Raw genomic sequence first — 23158 nt, 5'->3', positions numbered from 1 at the left:
GAAAGCGTTACTTCAGGGAGACTCCAGTCCTTTCACAGTTGTGTATTAGAGATTATTGTGACTTTTTGAAGTACAAAAAGTGATTTTTTCCAAGATTTTTATTAACCGAAGAAGGAATCTGGATTCTAAGTAAGCTGGACTAGAGGTGGAAAGGCATTTTCTTTTCATTTTCATTATTTCCAAAACAGCAATGTGATGTCCTCTTGATGGTCTAGTTCCTCAGGCTGTAGTAACTCCTTAGATTAGGTAAGGTCCAACCTGGTTACCAAGAGGGCTCAGGTCTTGGTTTTGCCTTCCACCGGTGGTCCAACCCACCATTCCCCTTTGCAAACAGTTCCCTCCTCCCTTTCCCTCACAGCAACAGCTGGCAAGGGGGAAGGAGGTGAGAGAGAAGGCAGTTGCTGGCATCTAGCACCACAGGATCAACCATCGCCCTGTGGAGGAGAAGGTGGGAGGCTGGTCATGAACCTCCTATAGGCCAGGTCTAGCCCATGGACCAGCTACTGGACTATGTCACTGTAGTTAATATTGGTGCACTGGAAAATGTGGGTTTGTTTCCTCAAAGACAAATTATAGCTGTTGTCAAACATAAGTGCTTTTGCTTATACTGACCACCTCTAGAACTCTACACGGGGGAAAAAATCAATAAGTGCAGACTAGGATAAAATAAAATAAACATTTTCAAGCTTTTAAGATACTAACAAAATAATGAAAGGAAGAAAATAATCCCTGAAGGGATAAGCTCTGTTGACTGCACTGGGAGAGAACAGGACTACTAACAAGTGAGTTTGTTCTTTTCCTCATTGAACACTCAGCAAGATGTCTGCAAGTACCTTTCAGCAGAGCATGGTTAAGGACTTGTGCATGGTTTCACTTGATCTCATCCAGACAGCACATCTGTGTTTGAGGCCATTGGGACAAGACAGTGATGGGGTATGGGCTGAGCTGCTTTTAGAGACATGCCCAAGGCTGCGTTACTTCTCTGCAGAAAGGGTGCTGATTCTCTTATCCCTAGCTAATATCTGTTATCTGGAATCTACAGAAAACTGGCCAGAGCTCATTCTGGAGCAGAGATGACATGCATAATCAGGAAGAAGCAGAAGGATGAGCTAGCTAAGTTCAGACTTGCTTTTAGTTGTATCTACACACCTCTTGGTAGTGTTCCCAGTGTGAGGGAGCTTCCTAGCTTTTAGACAGAACACATTCTCACCAGTTTCTAGAAAGATGCTGTCCATCTTTACCACCAGCGCTGTGAGAACGCTACTGTTTTGCCATCACCATTTCAAGGTTAGGTTCGCGTAATGTGCTTTCCTAGGGACTATGCTCAGATCAATTTAGCAACTGAAGTGGGTGCAGAAAATGTTGTGTGCTTGGTAAGCAGAGTAAGAACTCCTACCTTCAGGGCTGGGACTTTAACCCATCTAGCTTCACTCTTATATCATCAGATTACAGCCAGTTCTCTCTGTGTGGAGTGCAATAGCTCGTGTTTGAGTTCAATAATGCACTTTCTAGAAAGGCAATCAACCTGGATCGAAGGACGTAAAGGGATAGAGAACACACCCCTTCTTTAGCATTTTGTTCCAGAGGATAATCACTCTGTAACAAATGTGAACCAGATGATTCATTAGGATTTTTCTAACTCCAGCTCTCAGACATTGTTCTGGTTCTTGCTATGCCTTTTCCCACTTGATTAGAGCTCTTAGAACTGGCATTTTTCTCCCCATGATAGAACTTGCACACTGCAATCAAATTGCCTCTCAACAACCTGTAACAGCAAACCCCAGCAATGACTCTAAACTAGAATCTACTCTATTTCTCTTAAGAGGTAGTAACCAGTGATTTTAGCAGTTCAGTCATATGAATCATCCTGCCAGTAAAGCCAATTCCATCACATTTTTTCCAGTTCCCTCTGCTTTTCCTTTACATAAATCTCATGACATGGATGCACTGGCATCTGCTCCGTTTGTCTGTCAGTTTCCATGTACAGTTGAAGGTGTTAGGGTTGGCTGTAAGACCCTGCATGTCCATGTAACTAACTGCCTAATCAATGACTCTTTGTGCTATATCTGTAGATGTCTTTGAGCTGAAACTCCTCTCTGTGTCAGAAATAAAAGGATGCTCTTGCAAACCCCTTCAGCTTGGACCTGCATTGCTCCGTGTTCAATGGCCATCAGAAGCCTGCCTGAGCTCTGGAGCATATATGTCGACCTTTAATAGTAAGTTGGTATTTGGGCTGGTTTCTCTTTTCTTGGGGACTTGCTGGATCAAGGGGATTTGGAGAAGTCACTCCCCAGCCTTTTTAGGCAGTTATTCTAATGTGCAGTAAGCTGTGTTTATGTGCTTGGTATTGGTTACAAATGAAAAGAAAGAAATGAAATTAAACTTCAATTTCTTAAGAAAACTCTGCTTTCTTAGTTGCTTTCAGGGGAACAATTTGATCCATAAGACTAAGGTCTTTAATTTTGCCTTACCTTTTTATCTCATTAGCATCTTCTGAACACTGTTTTCTGTGTGCAGAGCCCAGGGGTAGCCCAAGCCATGAAAATAGAATGGAATAGACTTTGGAGCAGACCATCCACATTTGAGGGCTCCTGGATACTTTGGCTGGTCTCTGTGGAACTCCTTGAACCTGTAGTTCAGCTGTCTTTAGTGCCTGATATGTCTAACTTAAAGAACGCATGAGTTTTGCCTCCACTGCTGGGCAAGCTGTGCGGTCTTTGTGAAGCCATTTCACTCCTTTTTCTTTTCTTCGTTTCCTCCTCTTTCTTCCTCTCTCACTTCCTTCTCCTTTTTCCTCTCTTGCTTCCTCCTCTTTTTAACTCTCTTGCTTCCTCCTCTTTCCCCCTCTTTTTCTTTTCAATTCTACCCTGTTTTTTTTTCCCTTTTGGACTATATAACATTCTGGGTGAGCACTGTCAAACGACCATATTATGTACACCACTTGAATTCTGAAATTAGTGGGAATGTGAAGAAGCAGTTTTGTTAGTATAACCTTTGCCGTGCAGTCAGTCACATCTGAACTGCAGATGCTGTTATGGAGTAAAAAATGATTCCCTAGACTTCGACAAGTCAACCAGAACATTATCCTATGTTAATACAGCTATGTTGTTTGTGTTACTGAAACTAGCTCTGGAACATCTGTGCAGACCTCTTCTCAACATAAAACTGTAATTTACCACCATTTGGGAGTGTCGCGTGTCATCAGAAATGGTGCTCGCTCCTTTCCTCAATGGTGTGTTACTTAAACAGCACTGAATCGCACGCTGACTCACCAGAAAGTGCCCTTTCCACCGGCAGCATCCTGGGGGGTTCCTTTTGCAGTATCTCACCAGATTACTGGCATAGTTTGGCCCTGGTGTCATCGGTGCGACTCTGTGGAAAGGGTGTGACAAAGCCAGGTATGTTGAGCACAAACACACACCACATTGTGCTGTGAGTAACTCTGGTTTCCTCCGAGGTAGGTGACCGGGTTTTGTTTAAATGTGTATCCTGGAGACAAAGGCTTTAATCATGATACAGTTTCGTAGGTAAGATCAACAAACTGAGACAAATCTGAAATTGTAACCTACTGTTCCTGGGCAAGTGCATGTGAGCTCTCAAGCAGTCACTTTATTTCTCTGTTTTTAGTTAGCTTTTGTAGTTTTACTGCAGGTACGACAGGCTGGAGCCACTCTGATTGTGAACACTTTTATCTCTTTGAAGACTTGTCCTTTTGAAATGAAATTTCTCTTGGCCGTTCTTAGCTCAAAGGTGGAACTTTAGAGGGATGAAACTCTTTTCGGTGGGGGGAACTGTGGAGCAATTTGACTTCCTTTGAAGATGCGTGTTGTTCCCGAAGCAACTTCTGCGCAGTAGGAGAATTGTCTGGGGCCGAGCGGGAAGCCGCGAGGTTGGCAGCGCATTCCAGCGTGCCCTCGTACCATCGCCCCCTCCCTGACAGCGCTCTTTTGGTGACCGTAGGCGGTTCTGGGGGTTGAAAGCGGGCAAGGAGATTTTTCCTGGTGCCCAGACCTGAGGGCGGGCCCGTGTGGCCCACGTGGAGTTTACCGTTGGATACAAGCCAGTATCGCCTGAGTCCTCGTCTGCGTCTGGCAATTTCTTTTTTTTTGCCCAGCTAACCACGCGGTTCTGCCAACCGACCTGCAGAGTACTCACGCCCCACACGGGGAACCGACGGCTTCGTCCCGCCCCGCCGGCAACGCCGAGCAGGTAAGACCCGATCTCCGCCCCCCCCCCCCGCCGGGTGCCGGCCCTGAGGGGCGGCCTGAGGCGGCCTCACGAGACACATCCCCCCCCCCCCCGCCCCCCCTTGCTGCCCCGCCGGGGCTCGCGCGCGCGGCGGGCCGGGGCGGGGAGGGGAGGGGCGCGCGCGGCTGCGCGCGGCCGCTGAGGCGGGCCGGGGCGCGCGGGGGCGGGGGCGGAGCCTCCGCCGGGCCCCGCCCCGCCCGGGCAGCTGTCAGAGGCGGCGGCGGCGGCGGCGGCCGGTCCCGCAGGCAGGCGGCTGGGGCGGCGGCGGCGGCGGGATGCGGCGCTGAGCGCGCAGCGGCGGTCACTCCGCGCGGGCTCCTGCGCGCCGCGGTTCGCCTCCCGCAGCCCATGATGTGCCTGGAAAGCGACGGCTCCTCCGGCAGCAGCCCGGGCTGCGGCGGGCGGCTGCGAGCCGGCGACGAGGAGGAGGAAGAGGACGGCGAGCGGGGCTGCTGCGGCCGGGGCGCCGAGGGCGAGGTGCAGACCCTGTCCGGCAGGATGAACCCGCCGGCGGCCGGCAAACACCCCGAGCGCCCGGCCGCCCGCCACAAGGCGCCGAGCCTCGGCCGGGCCCGGGTGGCGGCCGCCGGCATCCTCAGCGTGGGCAACGTGCTCAACTACCTGGACCGGTACACGGTGGCAGGTGAGGGCACCGCTCGGCCTCCCTCCCGGGGAGGGGCGGCCGGGCCCGCCGCGGCCCCCCGCCGCCGAGGGGCCAGCCTCTGCCCCGGGCACGGTGCAGACGCCTCCGTTCCCCCAGCGCCCGGTAGGGCCGTCCCGGGGGCTGGGGGGGGGGGGCGCAGCGGGGCCGGGGGCTCCGGTTCGCCGCGGCGGGGCTGGAGTAAGTCGTGAGGGATGTGGTGTGGCCGGCTGCGGCTGGAGCCCATTGTGCGGACCCTCCGGTATTGTTCTCGAGTTAGCCCGAATTTTAGCGAAAATAAAAGGAGGTGTCCTTTGTTTGTCTCGGCTCGATGGCGGAGTAAATGTTTTGGGGGGGGGTGTGTACAGAAAGGACTGATGCCGGGTAGCGCTGGCAAACGCGGAGCTTACTTTATGTGATTTCGTGGGCTGATGGGAGAAGCGTTATTGATCTTATGGACAGTATAAATGCTGTGGGTGACAGGTGCAGCTGCTGTCAGACAAATACCGTCTGCTGGGCAACGGGGGAAATAGAGGAACGCGGTCACTTTTGTTCTCGAGGGTGAAAATCGCACCGAAGCAAATCACCTTCGCTTTGTTTCTGCTGAGTCCCTCCAGCCTGGAGAACCAGGCTGTCCTTCAGCCCTTTGCCAAGGAGGGTCCCTTCTCTGCAGAACTCACAAGTAGGTGACAACAGAGCTGCCTGGTAGTTTCTGCTGGCTGGCGAGCGGTGGAGCGGTACGCAGAAGGAGCAGCAAGGCAGCTGCATTGCACTTTGCAAAGCGTCTGTTTTCTTGAGGTAAACATTTTAAAATCATGCACTCCCCGACGGATGTGTTTTACCAGCTGTACTGTGTGAAAGGCACTGTGTGCCTCGGTGATTACTACTACTATGAAGCTCGGCTCTGAAAGAAATGTGTGTTAGGATGTTTACTGTACAGTCCCTAGAGGGGACTCCTCATTTATTCTTGTCAGGCAATAACAGCAGGGAAGAAGATGATTACTGAACTTTTTCTAATTAGAAATGAAGTAGGCTTGTTGGTATTCAACTGTCTCATGTAATTAAAATATAATACATATTCTGTGTTTGGCAATACTGATAATTTTATCTTCAGAGCTTATAAGGGGGTTTGTGCATGTATAAATTTTGCTCTATGCATATACATATTTTAATCACCAGGACTCAGTGTGGTGTTAAACAAATCAGACATTTGTTTATACTGCATTAAAATAATACATGTTTGTAGGGCAGTAACAAGTGCAAGGGACATAAATCTAGTCACTGTTGTCAGAATAAATTGGCCAGGTTGGCTTTGTTTTGTCTGGGGTAGGGAGACGGGAAGGATTAAAACGAAAATTTAGCTGACACTGTTGTGGCCTTTTTATTATTATTTTTAGACAGGACTTACGCCTTCAGGAAATGTAAAGGCCAGTATTAGGAAGTATTGAGTACTTGGTTGGTAGTCGGTGTGTTACAGGAAGAAGCTTGAAGATGCAAGGTTCATCTGTTATTGTTGAAGGAAATTGTAGTTTGCTCCCTCACCCTCAAATAGGAATCTCTCTACTGGAGTTTTACCACAAAGTGCCATTTTCCTTTAATGTTTGGAAAGTTTCCTTTTCAGGAAGCCATCTCCCCCCTCATGCACGCTTTTTTTTTTTTTTTTTTTTAAATCACCCTCTTGTTCACCTATTTGCTCTAGTACTTTAAGCAAGACCTTTGTCATCTGGTTTTTCTGCATGCAAGAACAGAAGGCATGGGTTGCTCTGGCAAAAGAAGGGAGAAGCATCTTCACTTCTGGGAAGGCTGGAAAGTGCCTGATCAAACAGAGGATAAAAATGCCTGCCTACTGTGATGTAGTATTGCCAGTCCCAGTGCTATGGTTGCCAGTATTTCTAGGATAAGCTCTGGTTTTATGGTGCTCAATAACTGCACTGTGGAACTTATCTGTTAGCATTCAGCTTGATGTCAAAGGTTTAAGATCTCCAGACATGAGACTTTTCTTTGGGGACAGAATGAAATTTTGCATGACCTTTTTGTCTTCTGTCAATTGGTAATTAGTTTTCAAACTGGTGTTTTATAAAGTGCTAATCCAAAACAAGGAATAATTCAAATCCAGTTTAATAGAAGAGTTGTGGTAATGAAAATGATGTGTTTTGAGCTCAAAACTGACTTTATAATAAAGCCTTGTCTAAAAGCAATCTTTGTGTCTTGGTGCACACCACATGCTTATGTGATGTGCACTTGCATATGAATCAAGCTAGCACTTTGAATATTCAGCTCATGTCTCAAGACAGGTAATAATTAGTGAATACAACTCTTCAGACCTTCAAAGTACATTTCAAATATGAATTGTTGCAGCAACCTCATAAGGGAGTTTAACACTAGCCACGTTATGGCAGGGGAAGTAGCATCAGAAGTTATGATTTACCTAAGGCCAGTGAACTGTTGTGAGAACTGGAATTAATTTCTGGTTCTAATTCTGTTTCAAAGAAAAAAGTGTTAGAAGAGCAGCAGTACCAATGGAAACTGGTTTCTGAGGATTTGTGTCTCTAGGGTTATCCCTCCTGTGGGTTCTCTGACGTCAAATAAGAGTTGACCTTTGTCATTAACCTTTCTCTTCTTGTCTTAATAAGAGTCTCTCCTCCACCCAACCTTTTTTTTTTTAAATGAAAGTGTTGGGAGCTTTGGGACTTCTTCCTGCTGTCAAATTTAGTCAAAAGCACATCAGTGGACTCAAAAGTGATTAGTAGGCAGCTGACAGACAGACACAAGCAAACAGAGAATCCAGTTTAATGGGCATGATACTACAAGTACATCTTCTATCTTACTTGAAAACTTGGTTGCAATCATTTCGGTCTTTCTGGTTACAAATGCAACTATAAAAAAGAGCAAGTATATATTTAGTGTGTGTATATATATATAAAAGTGTATGCAAGTATAAATTTAGTTTATATTTAGTCAGTAGAAAAAAAGATCATATATGGAGTTCTTTGTTGCAAATGTAATTCCCAGGGTATCTTCCACTATTTTCTATCGTAACCACACAGAAGCTAGATAATATGCACCAGTCAACACAAGGAGATCTTATGTAGTGGAAAGAACTAGGCTGACATTTCCTGTAGCACGTCTTGCTCCTAAAAGTAAAAAGCAAATGCTTTTGCATTGCTAAAAAATAAACAGCAAATGTGATATTTCTTGGTGTTTACACTCTGGATACAAAGACAGTGTGTATAATGATTTGTTCATGGCTAATCTTTTTTCAGCTGCAACAAACAAGGAAGTAGCTGCCTGTTTCCCTAGTTTTGGTTTAATGACTTCCCAGTGTGGATTAAATGAGTTTAGGATGGGATGTGCCTTTTGCTATCTGGGATGTTCCATGACAGAGCTTCAGTGCAGTTTCTGAGATCAGGACACACAGAGCCTCACATCTGACACTAAGTTGCAGCTGTTTTGGGAATACATGATGAAACTGGGCCTCCACTGAGGACTGGCCTGCTTCTTACAGCTTAAGAATACGTTTCTTCCAATACTTTAAAAATAAAAAGCCTGTGCAGTAGTGGTAGATGTTTCAATAATGTCCTTATGTTTACACAGAGTTGGAAATTTCCACTGTGCATGAGGAATGTTAAAATATAATGACATTTGGGAGAAGCTGTCCCAGACAAAAAGTGGGAGTGCCTCTGCTGTGGCTCTTCTAAAGAAAAGATTGAAAACTCTGTGCTGAACATTACTGACTTGAAGGGAAATGATCCTCTGCAATTTTCTTAATAGGTCTTTGATCATACTGAAAACAGTTGCCTGTGGAAAAAGCATTATTTCAAGAGTCGTGATATTTTGCTGCTATTAGGAAAGGAAAGAGTAAGGAAAAGGGAAAACTAGCAGTAATGAAACCATTGTAGATTACCTGTGAAACGACAGCATTTCAGCCATCTGGTGATGCTGGGACATACCTTCTTCCTTAATGAAGTTTTGGGAAAAGTCATCTTACCTTCAGAAGGTTGGAATGTGGTTTCACAATTATGCCATGGATGACCTTTTACTATGCCTGCTGTTGACGATGAAAATAGTCTTGCTTCATTAGGGTGTCACCTCCACCTTCTAATTCAGACGCTACTTCCTGGCATTTCTGGAGTGCCTTTAATTTAAAGGTAATGATTTAATTAAGCTGGAGAACTACCCAGCAAAGTAAATGAGTCTTACTATCCCACTACAGAAGGGGAAACAGAGTTGTGGAGTGTCGGCGATTTGTCTGTGGTAACATAGTTAGTGGCAGAGTTTTGGCTGGTATTAGTTCATCCTTGAGGTTCTCTATCCCTGTGACACAGTACGCCATAGGCTTTGGTCTGCTGTTTTTGTCCTGTAAATGTCTGTAACTTGCTAATAACCATATTTGTGTTAATTAGCCTCTCATTACAACATAGTTGCAAATCAAAAACCATTCTTTGAAGATACATACATGCAAATGATTTTTGAAAGTTGAAAGTCAAGTTTAAAACTATGTAGTACAAGCTATAACTGAAGGGTTAGGAAAGGTTCAACACTAACTCTCAAGTATAAAGACATTCAAGAGGTTGTAAGCCAAACCTGCTTCTTTTTACTTGTGAGCTCAAATTTATGATAGTAATATATTACCTCATAGCATGTATCATACTGAATGATCTTCATACAGTCTGAGATCCCATATATGTAATGGGATAAAGAGAGCCCCTTATCCCCGTTGTAACAAGACTGTGCTGAGTGCTTATAGTTTCAGGGAGGAAACCATTAAGTGGTAATGCAAGCTCTTCATTTTTCATCTCTTGTTGAGCTAATCTCAACCTAGGACTCAGCTGTGGAAGAAGTGTAATGTTGGAAAATATTAGAAAAGAATATTGACAGAACCTACTTGAGCCAGCAGTGCCACTAGCTCACGCATGTTAGAATTTGCAAAAGGATGACAATGTTTTGCTTGGACAATAGGTACCTGTTACTGGCTCAAAATTCAAGAAGTACTGCGATGTGAGCAGAAGCTAGAAGGACTGAACCTCATGCACTTCAAAAGCAGGTGATAGAAAGCATTCTGCAGCACAACAAGGACTGTGTAGTAGCATCTAGTTCTCTAATATCGTGTTTTCCCTCTGAGATGGGCTTTATTGCCTAGTTGGCTGCTTCCTGTTTGCTGGTTCTTATGTGAGTTGGCAGGATTTGTTCCAGAGTATTTTACATTTCAAGTGAAGTCTTATTATGTTTAATCATAGTATTTTTCTTCCTTGTGGTGTAGGTTTGCCAGATAGTAACTATCTTTGTTATTATGTGCAGATTTTCCTGTTTGACTCCGAGATCCTCTTTCATGCATGTTGATTAATTTTATCCCCAAAGCATCCAAGTCATCACAGTCAGTGAATGTGGCCTTTATTACATGGAGTTAAGAGCCTCATAAATATTGAGTGTGTTCTTAAGAATAATGTGATGATCTTACTAGTCCCTTGATCTCTGAGATTGTCAATCTCAGAAGCTGTGTGGAAAAGCTTCTCTGGTCAAAAGTTTGGGAATTCTGTAATTATTCCTTCAGGACTTTTCAAATACCATGCCAAGCTGTAATAGGGTTAAATTCCATCAGTCAACTTTTTCATAGTTGTGCCTATTTATTATACTTTTATTCTTTATTGCTTCTGGTAGACTATATATCAGAAGCAAATAAGTTGCCCATTAGGTAGCATGGTGGGCTACTAAGTTCAATAGATGTTGTTAAAAGCTGGTGACTTTCCCCTAATATGAAATCCCATAGCTCTTGCTTGGGCTTTCAAGTGCTGAGGAACTTGTAATTGAAAGGTGTTATGACATGTCGCCTGAAACAAGTAAGGTTTGTAAAGGTCTTGAGGTTCCTTAAAACTGTTAATAAAGGCTCATGGTACCTATTCAGGAGATTCAATGGGAAACCATAATTTTATTTTACAGATAGAAATTAGGAAATTCAAAGATCAGAGCTCTTGCTGAGTTGCTTGCTTGCATCATCATTGCTTTATGTGTATTATAGACCAGGACATCATTGTACAGCTTCTACTGAATCAGATGGTACACCCAAGGTACTTACAATTCACATATGTCAAGAGATATCAGAGAGCTGTGGGCCATGGATGGAAGAGTCTGAAGGAGACAAGAGACAGTACTGGTTAGTGTAAGGGACTCTAGGAGATAAGGAGATATGACTTATTTGGTAGGCAGTGTAGCCAAAGAGTGAGGAGGGATTTGAGCAAAGGCAGTGGTAGCTTTCAGCAAGTGTTTACAGACAGCATCTATCAAACATGACGAGCATCACAGGAGAAAGCATGAAGATGTCTGTTGGAAATCGATGATGGAGGATGATGCCCTTCAGCTGGCTGAGAGAGCTTTCTGAAAATTGGCACTATGGATGTAGGGTGATGAGTGTTCTAGAAAAAAAATAATGTATGTTCAAAGTGAGTTCCACAAAGGACCTGTGAAGTGCCTAAGGCGCCACGGAAGTTAATGGGAGTTGAACAAAACGGGCCTGGACTCAGAGCCCAGAGAGGTGTGTAAGTGAGGTGAACAAATCCTCATGGTTTCCAGAGAAGTTTGGGTACAGAACTTGGTATGGACCTGTCTTGAAAATTGCATTTTTGGTGAACTGGTCTGGAATTCTTGGTCTGAAAGTCAAGAAGCAAATCTGAGACAGGTATGGGCAAAATAAAAAACCAAACAAACAACAAACCCCTAACCCATAGTTCTGAGCTCTTAACTACTAGAACCTCCCTTTGAGTTTGGTACCATTAAAATAGTTCACCACGCTATTCATAGACTGGACGAGTACTTTACGTAGAATTGGCATGCCCCTGCAGGGCTTGAATAGAAGGCATCTCATACACATTTTTTCTTTTTTTGACACATCTGTTTTCATTGTTATTTTGTGGGTGTTTCTGTCTTATGTAACCCAGCAATTTCTGTAGGGTTGCAGGGAAAGGAAGTAAAAGGGAGGGAACACTAATTTCCGTGCTTCTAGTTTTACAACAGTATAAATAATCAGGAAAGTGAGAATGTAAGGGATCCTGGATGACTGAAGGGATGTAGAATCCTTCACTTCTGAGGTCATTCCTTTGGACCTGTTGCCAGTCAGGAGTGGCTGAAGGTTTCTTTTGGAAGGCTCTTGAATGAGCTATTCAGGAGCCTCTGGTGGTCTCTTTCCAGTCTTCATGACATTGTGTGTTTCATGAAAGCTTCCAGACAAGACATGGCTGGGAACCACCATGTTATCTCTCAAAATGTAAAATGTTAGAATAAGGCATTGAGTTCTTCTGTCAGGCTGATCCTTCTAGAGAGCAATGAAGTATGTCGTGAGAGCAATGTATCTGTTCCCACCTATTCTGTATTTCTGTTTTTGAGGGAATAAATGTCAATCTTCCTTCTCCAGAACTGTTGATCTTCTACGACAACTGAAATCATTGAGCAATTTTAGCTGAAGAGAAGGGAAAGAAATACAGAAGAAAAACTCATGCCTTGCCAGACCTAAATTCAGGCTTCAGCAATATGACCATACCAGGGTTATGTTGTTGGTGAGCAATATTATCTCCTACAGGCTTTTTTTTTTTTTTTTTTTTTTTTTTTTTAAAAATACCTTTCCTGTCCTTCTGCTGGTGGCCAGCAACTGCAGTGGCTGAAGAGAACAGCAGAGGGAAAAGATCAAGGTTTATATGGAGAATAGCTGCAGTAGCAGCTTGGAGCTTGGCTGGCAGAACGAGGGAACCACATGCTGGAATGAAAATCCTTTCAGCCTTGGCATGTGATAATGTTTTTTTATTTTAAGGCTGCATTGAACCAAAGCTGCAGTAATCTATTTTACTCCTTGTTCAGGCTTCTGCCAATAATTATGTAAATAACTGAACACAGTTAATTATTTGTTTCCTAGCTTCCCATTTTCTTTATTTCTATTAGGAACTTGTCATTATTGTCTTAGAACGTGAGCCCTGTGTTCTTGGCAACATGGAAAACAAGAAGAGTGGGTGACCTGACAGAGTCAACAGGACTTCTGTCTGTGTGAAGCCTGCAGGGCTTGAATTAAACCTACCCGAAGGTTAACTTTGATTCATATGGCTGTCCTATGATTTGATGGTCTGCTCTCTCTGCATATTCTCATTTCAGAGAAGTGATCCTTTGGGAGAGTATGCCAACAAAGCTGTACAGATCTGAAAGGGGGGGGCCTTGCCCTGTTGTTGGTTTGCAATTTTCATTTCTTTCTGCCTGTCACCTCTGTATTTCATGATTTGTGCCTGTCTGGTAGTGATGACCTTGGATGTTTTGCATTTATGCTGGCATATATAGTTGCTTTAGCAGTTTTGCTACCAGGTATGCAGTGTGGGAAGTTTACAAACTACTGTGTGCTCTTGCTGTATACCTCTTCAATGAGACTTTTCATTTGAAAATGTGAGACTATGACAGGATTATTTTTTTTTGCCTTTTTTTTTCCTCAGTTTTACATTGCCTTTAGTGTTGGGTGGTTTTCTCCAACAGGCTTGTGCTTGTAAACTTTGTCCCAGCTAGAGCCACTGCAACTTGGCTGTCCCAAGCAGCACAAGTTAAATAATTTGATGTGACATCAGCTGACCAAGCTACACTACTATCCCAGCTTTAGTAATTGAGCAGGTTGGTGTATGAAATATTGGTTATGGGACAGTGAATCAGGGCTGCTTAAGCTTTGGGGCAGGGACTAATTTTGTGCAGTTCCAGGCATACTGTTGGTGCTAAATAATAATTAATATAGAATTGCAACACTACTAATAAATGCTGACTGTGTAAGTTAGGAAACCTTCTATGCAATAAGGAAAAATTATTCCTAATGCATCAATGTGGCTCATAAAGAGTGGTCATTGTATGTGTTTGTGTGTTAAGCTATTAGAACTCAAATACTGCTGCAGCTATACTAATGTTAAAACTTTTGTAATAGTCTTGTTATTTCCGTCTAGAGCCAGAAATGCTGACTAGCTTTTGGGATAACAATCTTTTATATGTTCAGGAAACAAAACACCCAAGGGCCACTGGTGACTGACAGCTACAGTGCACTTATTAAAACTGGCAATTTTTGGTCAACTCTGTCTCGGATGTGTTAGTTCCTTCTCTGACAGGGAAGAGAAGGGGGAGGACAAAAAGCGATGTAATGTGATAGTGTTAGGAGATGAGACATTTTTTTTTTCCTTTGCAATTTTTGAGGAGTTTGTAACTCAGAAGTACCAAGCAAGGTACCTGAATAATAGTGCTTGGAAGGGCAAACATTGTTCTCTCCATAATGACTTTCCTACAACAAGATATGGAAAATACTAAGGTGTTGGTTTCTAGTCATTGATCTTTTACTATAACGACAATGTGCTGAGATGCCTGAGCTTCTGATGATCAATTAAGCTATGGTGTTCGGGGCACTAAAAAGTGTGTGTGTCTGTTTTATTCCCAACTGGTATTAAGGCAAGGGAGATAATTTTTTTTTTTTTCCTCTACATGAGAGGAATCCTGGTGGTTTTGTTCATCTGTGCTTGCATACAGACTGCATAAACAATTATACAATCTCTAATGAAAAATCTTGAGTTACTGGTCAGAACGTGAGGTTGTTGGGTGCTAATTCTGGCCAAAGGTTGGGCACTTACCCACTAGTACTCCGCACAGTAAGTGTATCTTCTGCCCTTTCCTCCCTTCCTTTCTCCCCAACAGCATTTCTTAGTTGTTGAGGGAATAACTAACTTTATTTCATTTATCTCTGTGTTCTTTAATCTACTTTTTATATGTATGCAGGTGCTGGATGCTCATGAGCAGTTTGCAACACTTGCCTAGCACGTACTGCTGTGTGCTTGCTGGCTCTGTGGTGTACTTTAAACTGTACAGAAGTACTGAAAAAGCAGTACAATTAATGAGTTTGTTTCTCTTGCCTACGTCATTACAGCAGGGTCTTGGTAGGACTGCTAAAACTTAGGGTCATTTGCAATTTCCTTCATAAAACATATATTTTTAGGTAGTCATAATTTGCACCTCTTACATGTTGGCAAATTCCAGCTTGGCAGAAATGGGTATTGCTCGCAGTTATTTTCTGAGCTTAGATGTGTGACCAGTTTTGGAAGCTAGTGCACTGTTTTATATGTGCTTTAACACCCAGGAAATTGGGTAGACCTTTTGCTACTTAAGTTTTGGTCATACTCTTGAGACACTGGGGTTGGGGGCACTGGAGAAGTGGGGCATCTTTCTGAACCTGCATGTCTCAACAGTTACAGATGCAGTGCAGGGAGAACAGCTGTGCTTCTTAGAGCTTATTTCTAGTGAAAACACATTTGTTGAGTTGCTGCATAGTGCCCTTCCAGGGTTTTTTCGTGTCTCAAGTCATGCTTCAGTAAAGCTCTTAGAAGCTAAAACAGTTTTCCAAGTAGGGTTAAAATTACTTTTGTCCTTAAAGGTGTGCTAAGATGCGTGTGATATTAAGGCATATTTTTGGCAGCTATTCAAGGTGCAGTGGGTATACTTTAAGTTATTACAAAGCTGCCAAAATTATCAGGTTTTTGGACTGTGGATCAATAGGGATTGCAACAGTAGCTGAAGAGAGAGGTAAATCACTTTTGCTCTGCATTTCATTGTTCTTGTTAAACTTCTTTTTCTCATTTGAAAGTGACTCAAAATTAGTAATGCTTCTGTAGTCATCTTATGTTCAAAAATATATAATAGTATAAATGTCAAACTCTGTACATCATTGCAAGCTTACATTTGCCTCATAAGTGTACATTTAAATCAACTTGCATTGCTGAAAGCCACTTTACTTAACAAGAATAAATTAGCAGTAGAGCTAATGCTTGAATAAAAACACAAGTTATGTGAGTGGCTGGATAGAGGTTTCTACCTGTAAGCTCATGCAATACAATTTGAATGAGGATTTAACCTTCCTGATTTAAATATTTTATTATAAATATTTTATGTTATACCATCCCTTCTATGTGAATAGGAAATATGTTCATCACCATTTAGGAATTACTGGACTTTGTAACCTGACGATGTTTGGCTTTATTCCCTCAAAGACTCGTGCAACTAAAGTACAAACTGCTTCAATCTTGAGTGGGAGAGATTTCCTATGCAATTGCTGTCTGTAGCAAGAGGTTTGTGTATACAGAACAAGCCCAGCAGTGCGAGAGTTTAGTTTGTCTAGGTAGTTGTAGACATTCAGCCTCTGGTCTCTGTGCAGAGACTGCCAGAAAACAACAGGTAGTATCAGTCGTGGTGTGGACATCACTAGTAAGTAGATTTAAATCACTGATCTGATAATTAAGCTGTTTGTAAATTTCATTAATCACACTTTTTGGCTGGCAAAACCAATATTTTTCAGCACTTCAGTTTTCTTGGTAGATTAAGACAAATACATAGAACTTTTTGCTTGCCTGAGTTTGGCTTTAGTGAAGGAAGCTGGTAAGAAGAAAATTTATTAGCAGCACAGTTTTTCCACTGTTTTCAGGGATTTCTTTTGTTCTGCAGGAGTAAGGTTTGCTTTTTCTTTTTTTTATCAATGCTATTGACATAATACAGAAGATCACTGTTTGCAGCTTCCATTCGAACATGTGGACTCCAGTTGCCTCTGCTAGTATTGAGTCCTAAAGACAGGATACCTAAAATACAGATCTTATGGTCATGTAGAAAGCTTCTATTTTAAAAAAATAGGTTTGAAAGTATGGTGTTTCTAAAATATATCTGCTGCTTTATAATTACACACTTTAGATATTAATACATATAATTTTGAAAGTATAATTTAGACTCCAGTAGGTAGTATCATGACAATTTTAAGGTAGGTTTAAAAAAAAATTGTACCTAAATACCTAAATAAGAGCAATTTTCTTAGTTATATTCTTGGGCTTAGTCTGGAGGACCTGATCCTAGACTCTGGTGTGTTTTTTGTTTGGGTTTTTTTTCCCTTTTAATCCAGAATGCAATAGAGACTGGATTGTTCTGCCTGTTAAAGAAACAGTCCCAGGGTGCTTCTATAAGATTTCAAGGCTAGAGGGAAGCAAGAGCACACTTTGGGTACTGTTAGGGTACAAGGTACGGTTAGAAAAGAGTCTCTTGACAGCTCTTAAAAAAAAAAAAGCCAGGTAGTAAAAGACTTGGTTGGTGGTAAGCTGAAAGAGTACAGCACCTGCAAGTGTTCGGGACGAAGCGTCAGTCTGTGTGTGTGGTGGCGTGTTCACACACAGATTCCATACTCTCCTGCTCTGTATTTCTTTTAACAGATTAGTTTCCCTTTAAATCTAGGATAGCGTCTTTCCAGTCAAAATTGCTTTGCGGCATGTGGTTTGCTGAGGGGAAAGCAAGTAATTTTTTGTCTACCAAAGGATCATGCCATGTCAGCTGTCTGATCCCCCTGTAATTTTGCCGCGGACCACTGTTCAGTACCCCTGCTGCTGAGACTGCAGCTGCATGTGCCCTTTAAGTTTAGCATGGGTGCTCAGGGGGTCCTCACTCTTTCTTTCTCTTTCCTTCTCTCCTTCTCCCAGGCTCTCACTTGTGTGTAATCAAATTAAACAGTGGCACCAGCCCCAGTGGAGAAGAGCTCCTCTGTTAGAAAGCTGTCCCTCTAGAATTTGCACACAGATTTCATCATTTGCACCTGCCGTTGCTGGCTGCTGGTATGACCTTGTGTGCCAGCAGCCTGTGCTGATAAGTGTTGCCTGTTCCTTCTATCTCAGTTAATAGTTTTAAGGACACTTAATTCCTTGCCAGTCTTCTAAAGCTTGTCTTTGTCCATAAACACTCTGCATTATATTTTTACAGGGTCCAGTTGCAGAATGCTTTCAGAGCATGTAATGAAAGCTAGAAAGGGCAGCGTTATGAGGTTTCTGTTAAATACATAAAGAAAGGCAGCAACCCAAATCACCAGCAATTGCTGTCAAGTCGTAACTGCGCAAGGGTGCTGGGTCATTTGAGACAGTAGCAGTCACTTGTGGAACACTGCAGACTTCTGTTTGAAACCCACTGTAAGTTGGTAAAGCCTCTCTTGCTGTTTCTATTCAGATCTTCTGGGCATTGTGCCTTCTCTGGGGTACAGGGCTGCTGCCTTTTTCCCCATGCGGGACCCAATGTGCCAGACACCTGCCTTGGCAGCTGTGCCTTGTTGAGTAGGATCGAGGTGCAGCAGCACGCGAGTGCGAAATGGCCATTGGGCTGTGAGACTGGCCAGTTCTGCCTGCTCTGCACAAGTCCTTCCACCACACATTTCACTGATGAACCCCTTGGAGTCAAACCAATGCTTTTTCAATGTGGAAATTTGAAACCACTGCCTCCATTGGTACCTACAGGGTATTTCCTTATGTCATGAAGCCATCTCATTTAAATATTTTACACTTCAAAGTATTCACTTGTTTCAATCCAGGATTCTTTGGTTCCACACAGACTTTGTATCCACTCTTTCTATCATTGAAAATCATTGAGACAGCATTGTGCAGTGGAGCTTTCTAAGAGCCCTACTTAGACTAAGCAGCAAACTGTGGCATTTGGTTTCCTTTGGGGTTCCTTGCTGGAGTCCCCCTCATTGTGGATAATTTTCGGGTGAAGTTTTCATTTGGGCAGTGGATGTTGCACATCTCACTGGTGGGTTTAAGAGAGGTAACTGTACCCATGGAAGAGTGGATCTCTGTGTCAGAATTGGAGAATGTTGATGGAACTGAACAGGGTGCAGCCTGCTTTGTTGCTTCTGCTATTGCACTGTTAAAAACATTAATTTTTAGCTGCTAAGTATCTCCTGTTGGTGATTGCTAAATGTAGTTATGTACAAGCAAGCTCAAACAATGGAAAATATATGAAATACGAACCCTTTCTTTGTGCTTGGGTGGGAACATTCATCTTGCTTTGGGGAGGAATGTTCACCTCACATTTCCGAACATTGTATTCAGCAGATGAGCCGTTTCCTCCTTCTCCTTCAGATTTTGGTTTCTCCTTTGGAGACAGGGGCTGAGAGGCCATGCTTAGATGGACTGTTAGAGTAATTATCAAAATGAACAGGCATGGTTTTAAAGATGCTGTTGTGTGATTTTATTGTTATTGAGTGGAGGGGGGTGGAAATTGGCTTGGTTCTTGTTCTGTTTTTCCATAGTTCACTCTATTGACATGTAGATCAGCAAGAGTCATGTTGGGAAAGAGCTGCCTTTTGACTCTAACGGTGTCCCCAGCTGGTAAGAAGACTGAAGGAACCTCAAAAAAAAAAAAAAAATTCTACAGCTGACAGCCTCCTGTCAAGTGGCATATTTGCAAATATTATGGAAATGTTCATGTTGCTAACTGAGTTTTATCTTTGCTGGGTGACTCTGTCACTCTGTTAAATGGCTGAGAGAAACCTCCTTGTACAGGCATGGGCATAATTTCACACATCCTAAGGTAATGAGAGTAAATTACGGGGAAACTTCGTTCCTAAACAGTTGGTCTCAACCCAATTTCATGGAAACTTTAACAACAAAACAAATACAAAACCTTAAAAAAAAAAAAAAAGCCCTTAAAAATAGAGCTGAGGTTAAAAGGAGACTGTGTCTAATTTTGTTAGCATTGTGGTCCTAATTTGTCGCTTCTGGTGACTTGAATTCCTCACAAATTGCTGGTTTGTCTGCAGATCTGTAATTCCCACATGCTGTAATTTTGCCCTTAGAAATGTTGGCCACTGGCAGCTCTCTCTTTCGGAGCTGGAATTTTGAATGTTTTAAACTCCTCAGCATGGTCTTTTTCTGATTAATCTAGGTGGAGACGCTTGCCTCTCAGCGAGGACTGAGAAGCTGTCTGTTGTGGTGTAACAGAAAGCCCTGAGAAGGCAGTGGGAATGGGCAGGGTGCTGGGGTGCAGAAGGTGCCTGCTCTATGTGTAAAGCAGGCGCTTGGATTGCATGTTGGCTGTAGAGAGAAGTTTGTGTTCTTCGGCAGCAGGGTAACCATCCAGCAGAAGGCTGTGCTGGAGAACCAGGCTGTCCTCTTCTAGGGCACTTCAAAATGTGAGATCAAGAGGTACTGCAGGAAAAATTCTAAGGTGTTTGCTGTGAAAAATCCAAGAATCCTCCAAATAATGTGCTCTGCTCTTTAATTCCTATCAGCTAGTGGAAGGGTCAGATACCGCTATGAGCCTTTGGCTGGTTTGAAATCACTAGCTACATGCTTTGAGTTTCAGCTAGCACCCAGTCTCTCATTTTAGGGCACATGTTTAATTGTTATGTCATAAACTGAAAGAATATATCATTTATTATGAAGTCCAAAAACTTGGAATGCTGAGATGAAAGGAGGGATGGATCTAAGTTGCACTTTCATCTGGTTTTCATCATTTCAGTTCGATTTCATCTTGGTGGTTTGTTGTTGTTTTTTTTTTTCTTTTTTTTAGGACCCCTGAGAAATTAAATCTTCTTTGTTGTTTGCTTTTTACATCAATTTTATTCTCTGGGTGTCCCCTGTTGTTGTTATAACCGTTACTATACTCATAGCCTTAGTATGGATTTCTCAAGTAAGAGGACATGACAAGTAAATGCAATTAACTGAACTATTCAGCGCTTCAAGGGCTTGTGATGTAACCTAACCTGTGGATGGAGGTCAGTCTTGAAGTGCAAAGATACTTTAAGCTTCAGATATTTTTATTTTTCTGCTCAGCTCTAAAGTTTAGTGGATGCTTACTAAAGTAGTCATGGATGCTTCTTAAATCTGAAATGTCTGGGGAAGGCTTTTTGGTTATACACTATTTATGTATTATTTCCATTTACAGTTAGGAATTGCAATTAAGGACACTGTTGTGCTGTGTTCTGTGCAGACGAGTAACAGCAAGGACTGTTGGGAGAACGGAGCTCTCTGCTTAGCACATGGATCACCTGTGCCATACCTATATGCACTAATTCCTTCACTGGCCTTTCCGTCTGTGTAATAGGGATATCTCTGCTCTTGGCAGCCATCAGCCAGTAAGGCTGTTATCTCTGCTTATGCATCGTTATCTCTGCTTCTGGACAAATTAATGGGGTTCTATGTTGTTTAATGTGAAGCAGAAGACTGGGCCTAAGCAGTTTGCAGGATGCATATGTGGTGCAGCAGCAGCCGTAACAGTGCTGCAGTGCACTTCTGTGCAGTGCCTGGTACAGCGAGAAGGCAAAACCGTATTCTGTAATTTTATGAAAGAAGAGTTTGTAATTTAAGCAAATGCTTTACTTGATAGGCTGCAACCATTTATTTTTGAAACATGCTCTGAAATGTTAGTAGTGGGTTTGTACAAAAATGTTTGATTGTGAAGGAGGAATGTTTATTTTGGGTTGAAAAGTTTCAGAAAGGAAATGTTATTCATATCTTGATCAAAGTTGAGAAATGTGAAGTTTATAAGGAAAGTAGCTCGGCTGAGGTCTGTTCATGTTAGTGTGAATACAGGGCAGTTGCAGAGTGTTTATACTGTACAATGGAGATCAAGATTTACTAGTCTATTTTCCTGTGTTAGAAAGGATAAATGGAAGAAGGAACAGAGAGCTCAAGCTAGGTTTTGGACACTGCCATGCAGTATTGATGTTTATATTACAGCAGAGTCCTAAGGTCCACAAGAGCGGATCCTATTGCAGAAGTCGCTGTGCTCTTTAACCGTGCTGCATCCCTGTAAGTGGTGCTGAAAGCAGGACAGCAAAGAGAAAGAGGATGGGGAGGAGGCTCAGTCATGTCAGGGGACTTCAGCAGGAATATGTGAGAAACACAGGTGGCCCATGTTCCAGAGTGACCGTCCTGTGTGCTCTTGGATAACGGGGCACAGCCTCGCCAGCTCTGCTTTCCCACCTAGCATAGCAAGACTGTCTAGTCTATAAGAACTCCTCACAAATAATCAATATTCACAGTGGTCCTGTCAGTTAGTTGTTTATTTTTAATATCATAATGTTGGTGATGAAGCTGCTGTCTTGCCTTGTGTTTGGAAACTGAGAACAGCAACTAGAAGAGGTCGATCCTGAAATGGCTTCTCGGAGAAACAAAGGCATCTTTTCATCTACCTACTCCAGTTGTTTTCAAGCTGCTAGAAAAACACTGATGCTCCCCTAGCTGCCTCTTGTTTGGCGAGTGCTTTCCATCGTGGCAAAGCACCATGCTTCTGCAAATGAATAGGCAGTTAATTTGTGAATGAGTTGACTTGCATACCTAATTTCCTTTCACACCTCTTCTTTGCAGCTGATGTTAGCGTGTATTAAAACATAAAGCTTTCCCTGCTATGCTGAGAGAGAGTGGGGGTGTGTGTGAAAGGGAGAAAGAGGATAAGGGCTTTTAAGTAAAAGTATGATGCTGGATGGCATTTAAATACCTGTACTTTAACAGAAATTGATGATGTAATATGAAGGACTTGGAGAGGAAATTGATGCAACTCAGAACACTTTGGGAGGCTCTGGAACTAGTCTGTATCTAGCTAGAGCAATGGAGGCAAGGATTAGGACATGTTTCTGGTGAAATAACATGTGTTTGGTCATTTCTGAAGGCTTATTTGAATATTTGTAGGCAGTAGCATTGTTAATTTTGTCTTATAAGGCAAATTAGTTATTGTTTTCTGCAGGGAGGAGAAAGTAAAGCAAAACCACGCATTCCCCTTTCCCTCTCCTTTCCCTTCCAGGTGCTTTTGCCCCCCCTCTAACTGTGGCCGTGGCCACACAAGTACTTGCTTTGGCAGCTGACTTGGGGAACAGCAGCAAGTGGGTCAAGGCAGGGCAGGTAGGTGGGAATAAGCAGCTGATAAGCAAGGTACTGGGACACTGTGCTGATCAGATGAGAAGGATAAAGCAATTAAATTTTTGTGGGAGTAAAACCCCAGGCAAATAATTTGTCTTTTAACAGACCAGATAGCCATAGTAGTATTTTGGTAGCAAAGCAAAAGGCAGAGGTTTTTATTTACTTTTAGCTTTACAGGCGCAGGGCTTGTTTCGCAGAAGTTACATGAAAAAGAGGGTGTTGAGTTGGTCAGGATAGAATCATAGAATCATTTAGGTTGGAAAAGACCTTTAAGATTGAGTCCAACCATAAACCTAACACTGTCAAGTCCACCACTAAACCATGTCCCCAGGTGCCACATCTATATGTCTTTTAAATATCTCCAGGGATGGTGACTCAACCACTTACCTGGGCGGCCTGTTCCAGTGCTTGATAACCCTTTCAGTGAAGAAATTTTTCCTAATATGCAACCTAAACCTCCCCTGGCACAACTTGAGGCCATTTCCTCTTGTCCTATCAGGATACCTGTCAAAGGGACAGAAACAATGAGTTGTTTTCTTGTGTTCTCCTTTCATTTGTCTGTCTA

General features: G+C 42.8%; 1 protein-coding gene across 1 annotated transcript in view; it reads left to right on the top strand.

The window, feature by feature from the left end:
• The first annotated feature begins 4485 nt into the window (after positions 1 to 4485).
• The window catches only part of SPNS2 (SPNS lysolipid transporter 2, sphingosine-1-phosphate), a 141620-nt gene continuing 122947 nt past the window's right edge, over positions 4486 to 23158 (top strand). The window contains exon 1 of the mRNA XM_075032466.1: positions 4486 to 4891. Coding sequence (XP_074888567.1) covers positions 4597 to 4891 — 295 coding nt within the window. The 5' untranslated portion in view covers positions 4486 to 4596. The remainder of the gene's footprint in view (positions 4892 to 23158) is intronic.

The sequence above is a fragment of the Buteo buteo genome, chromosome 7 (genome assembly GCF_964188355.1).
Source record: "Buteo buteo chromosome 7, bButBut1.hap1.1, whole genome shotgun sequence".
Taxonomy (NCBI): Eukaryota; Metazoa; Chordata; class Aves; order Accipitriformes; family Accipitridae; genus Buteo; species Buteo buteo.
This window is presented reverse-complemented; position numbering and strand designations above follow the sequence as displayed.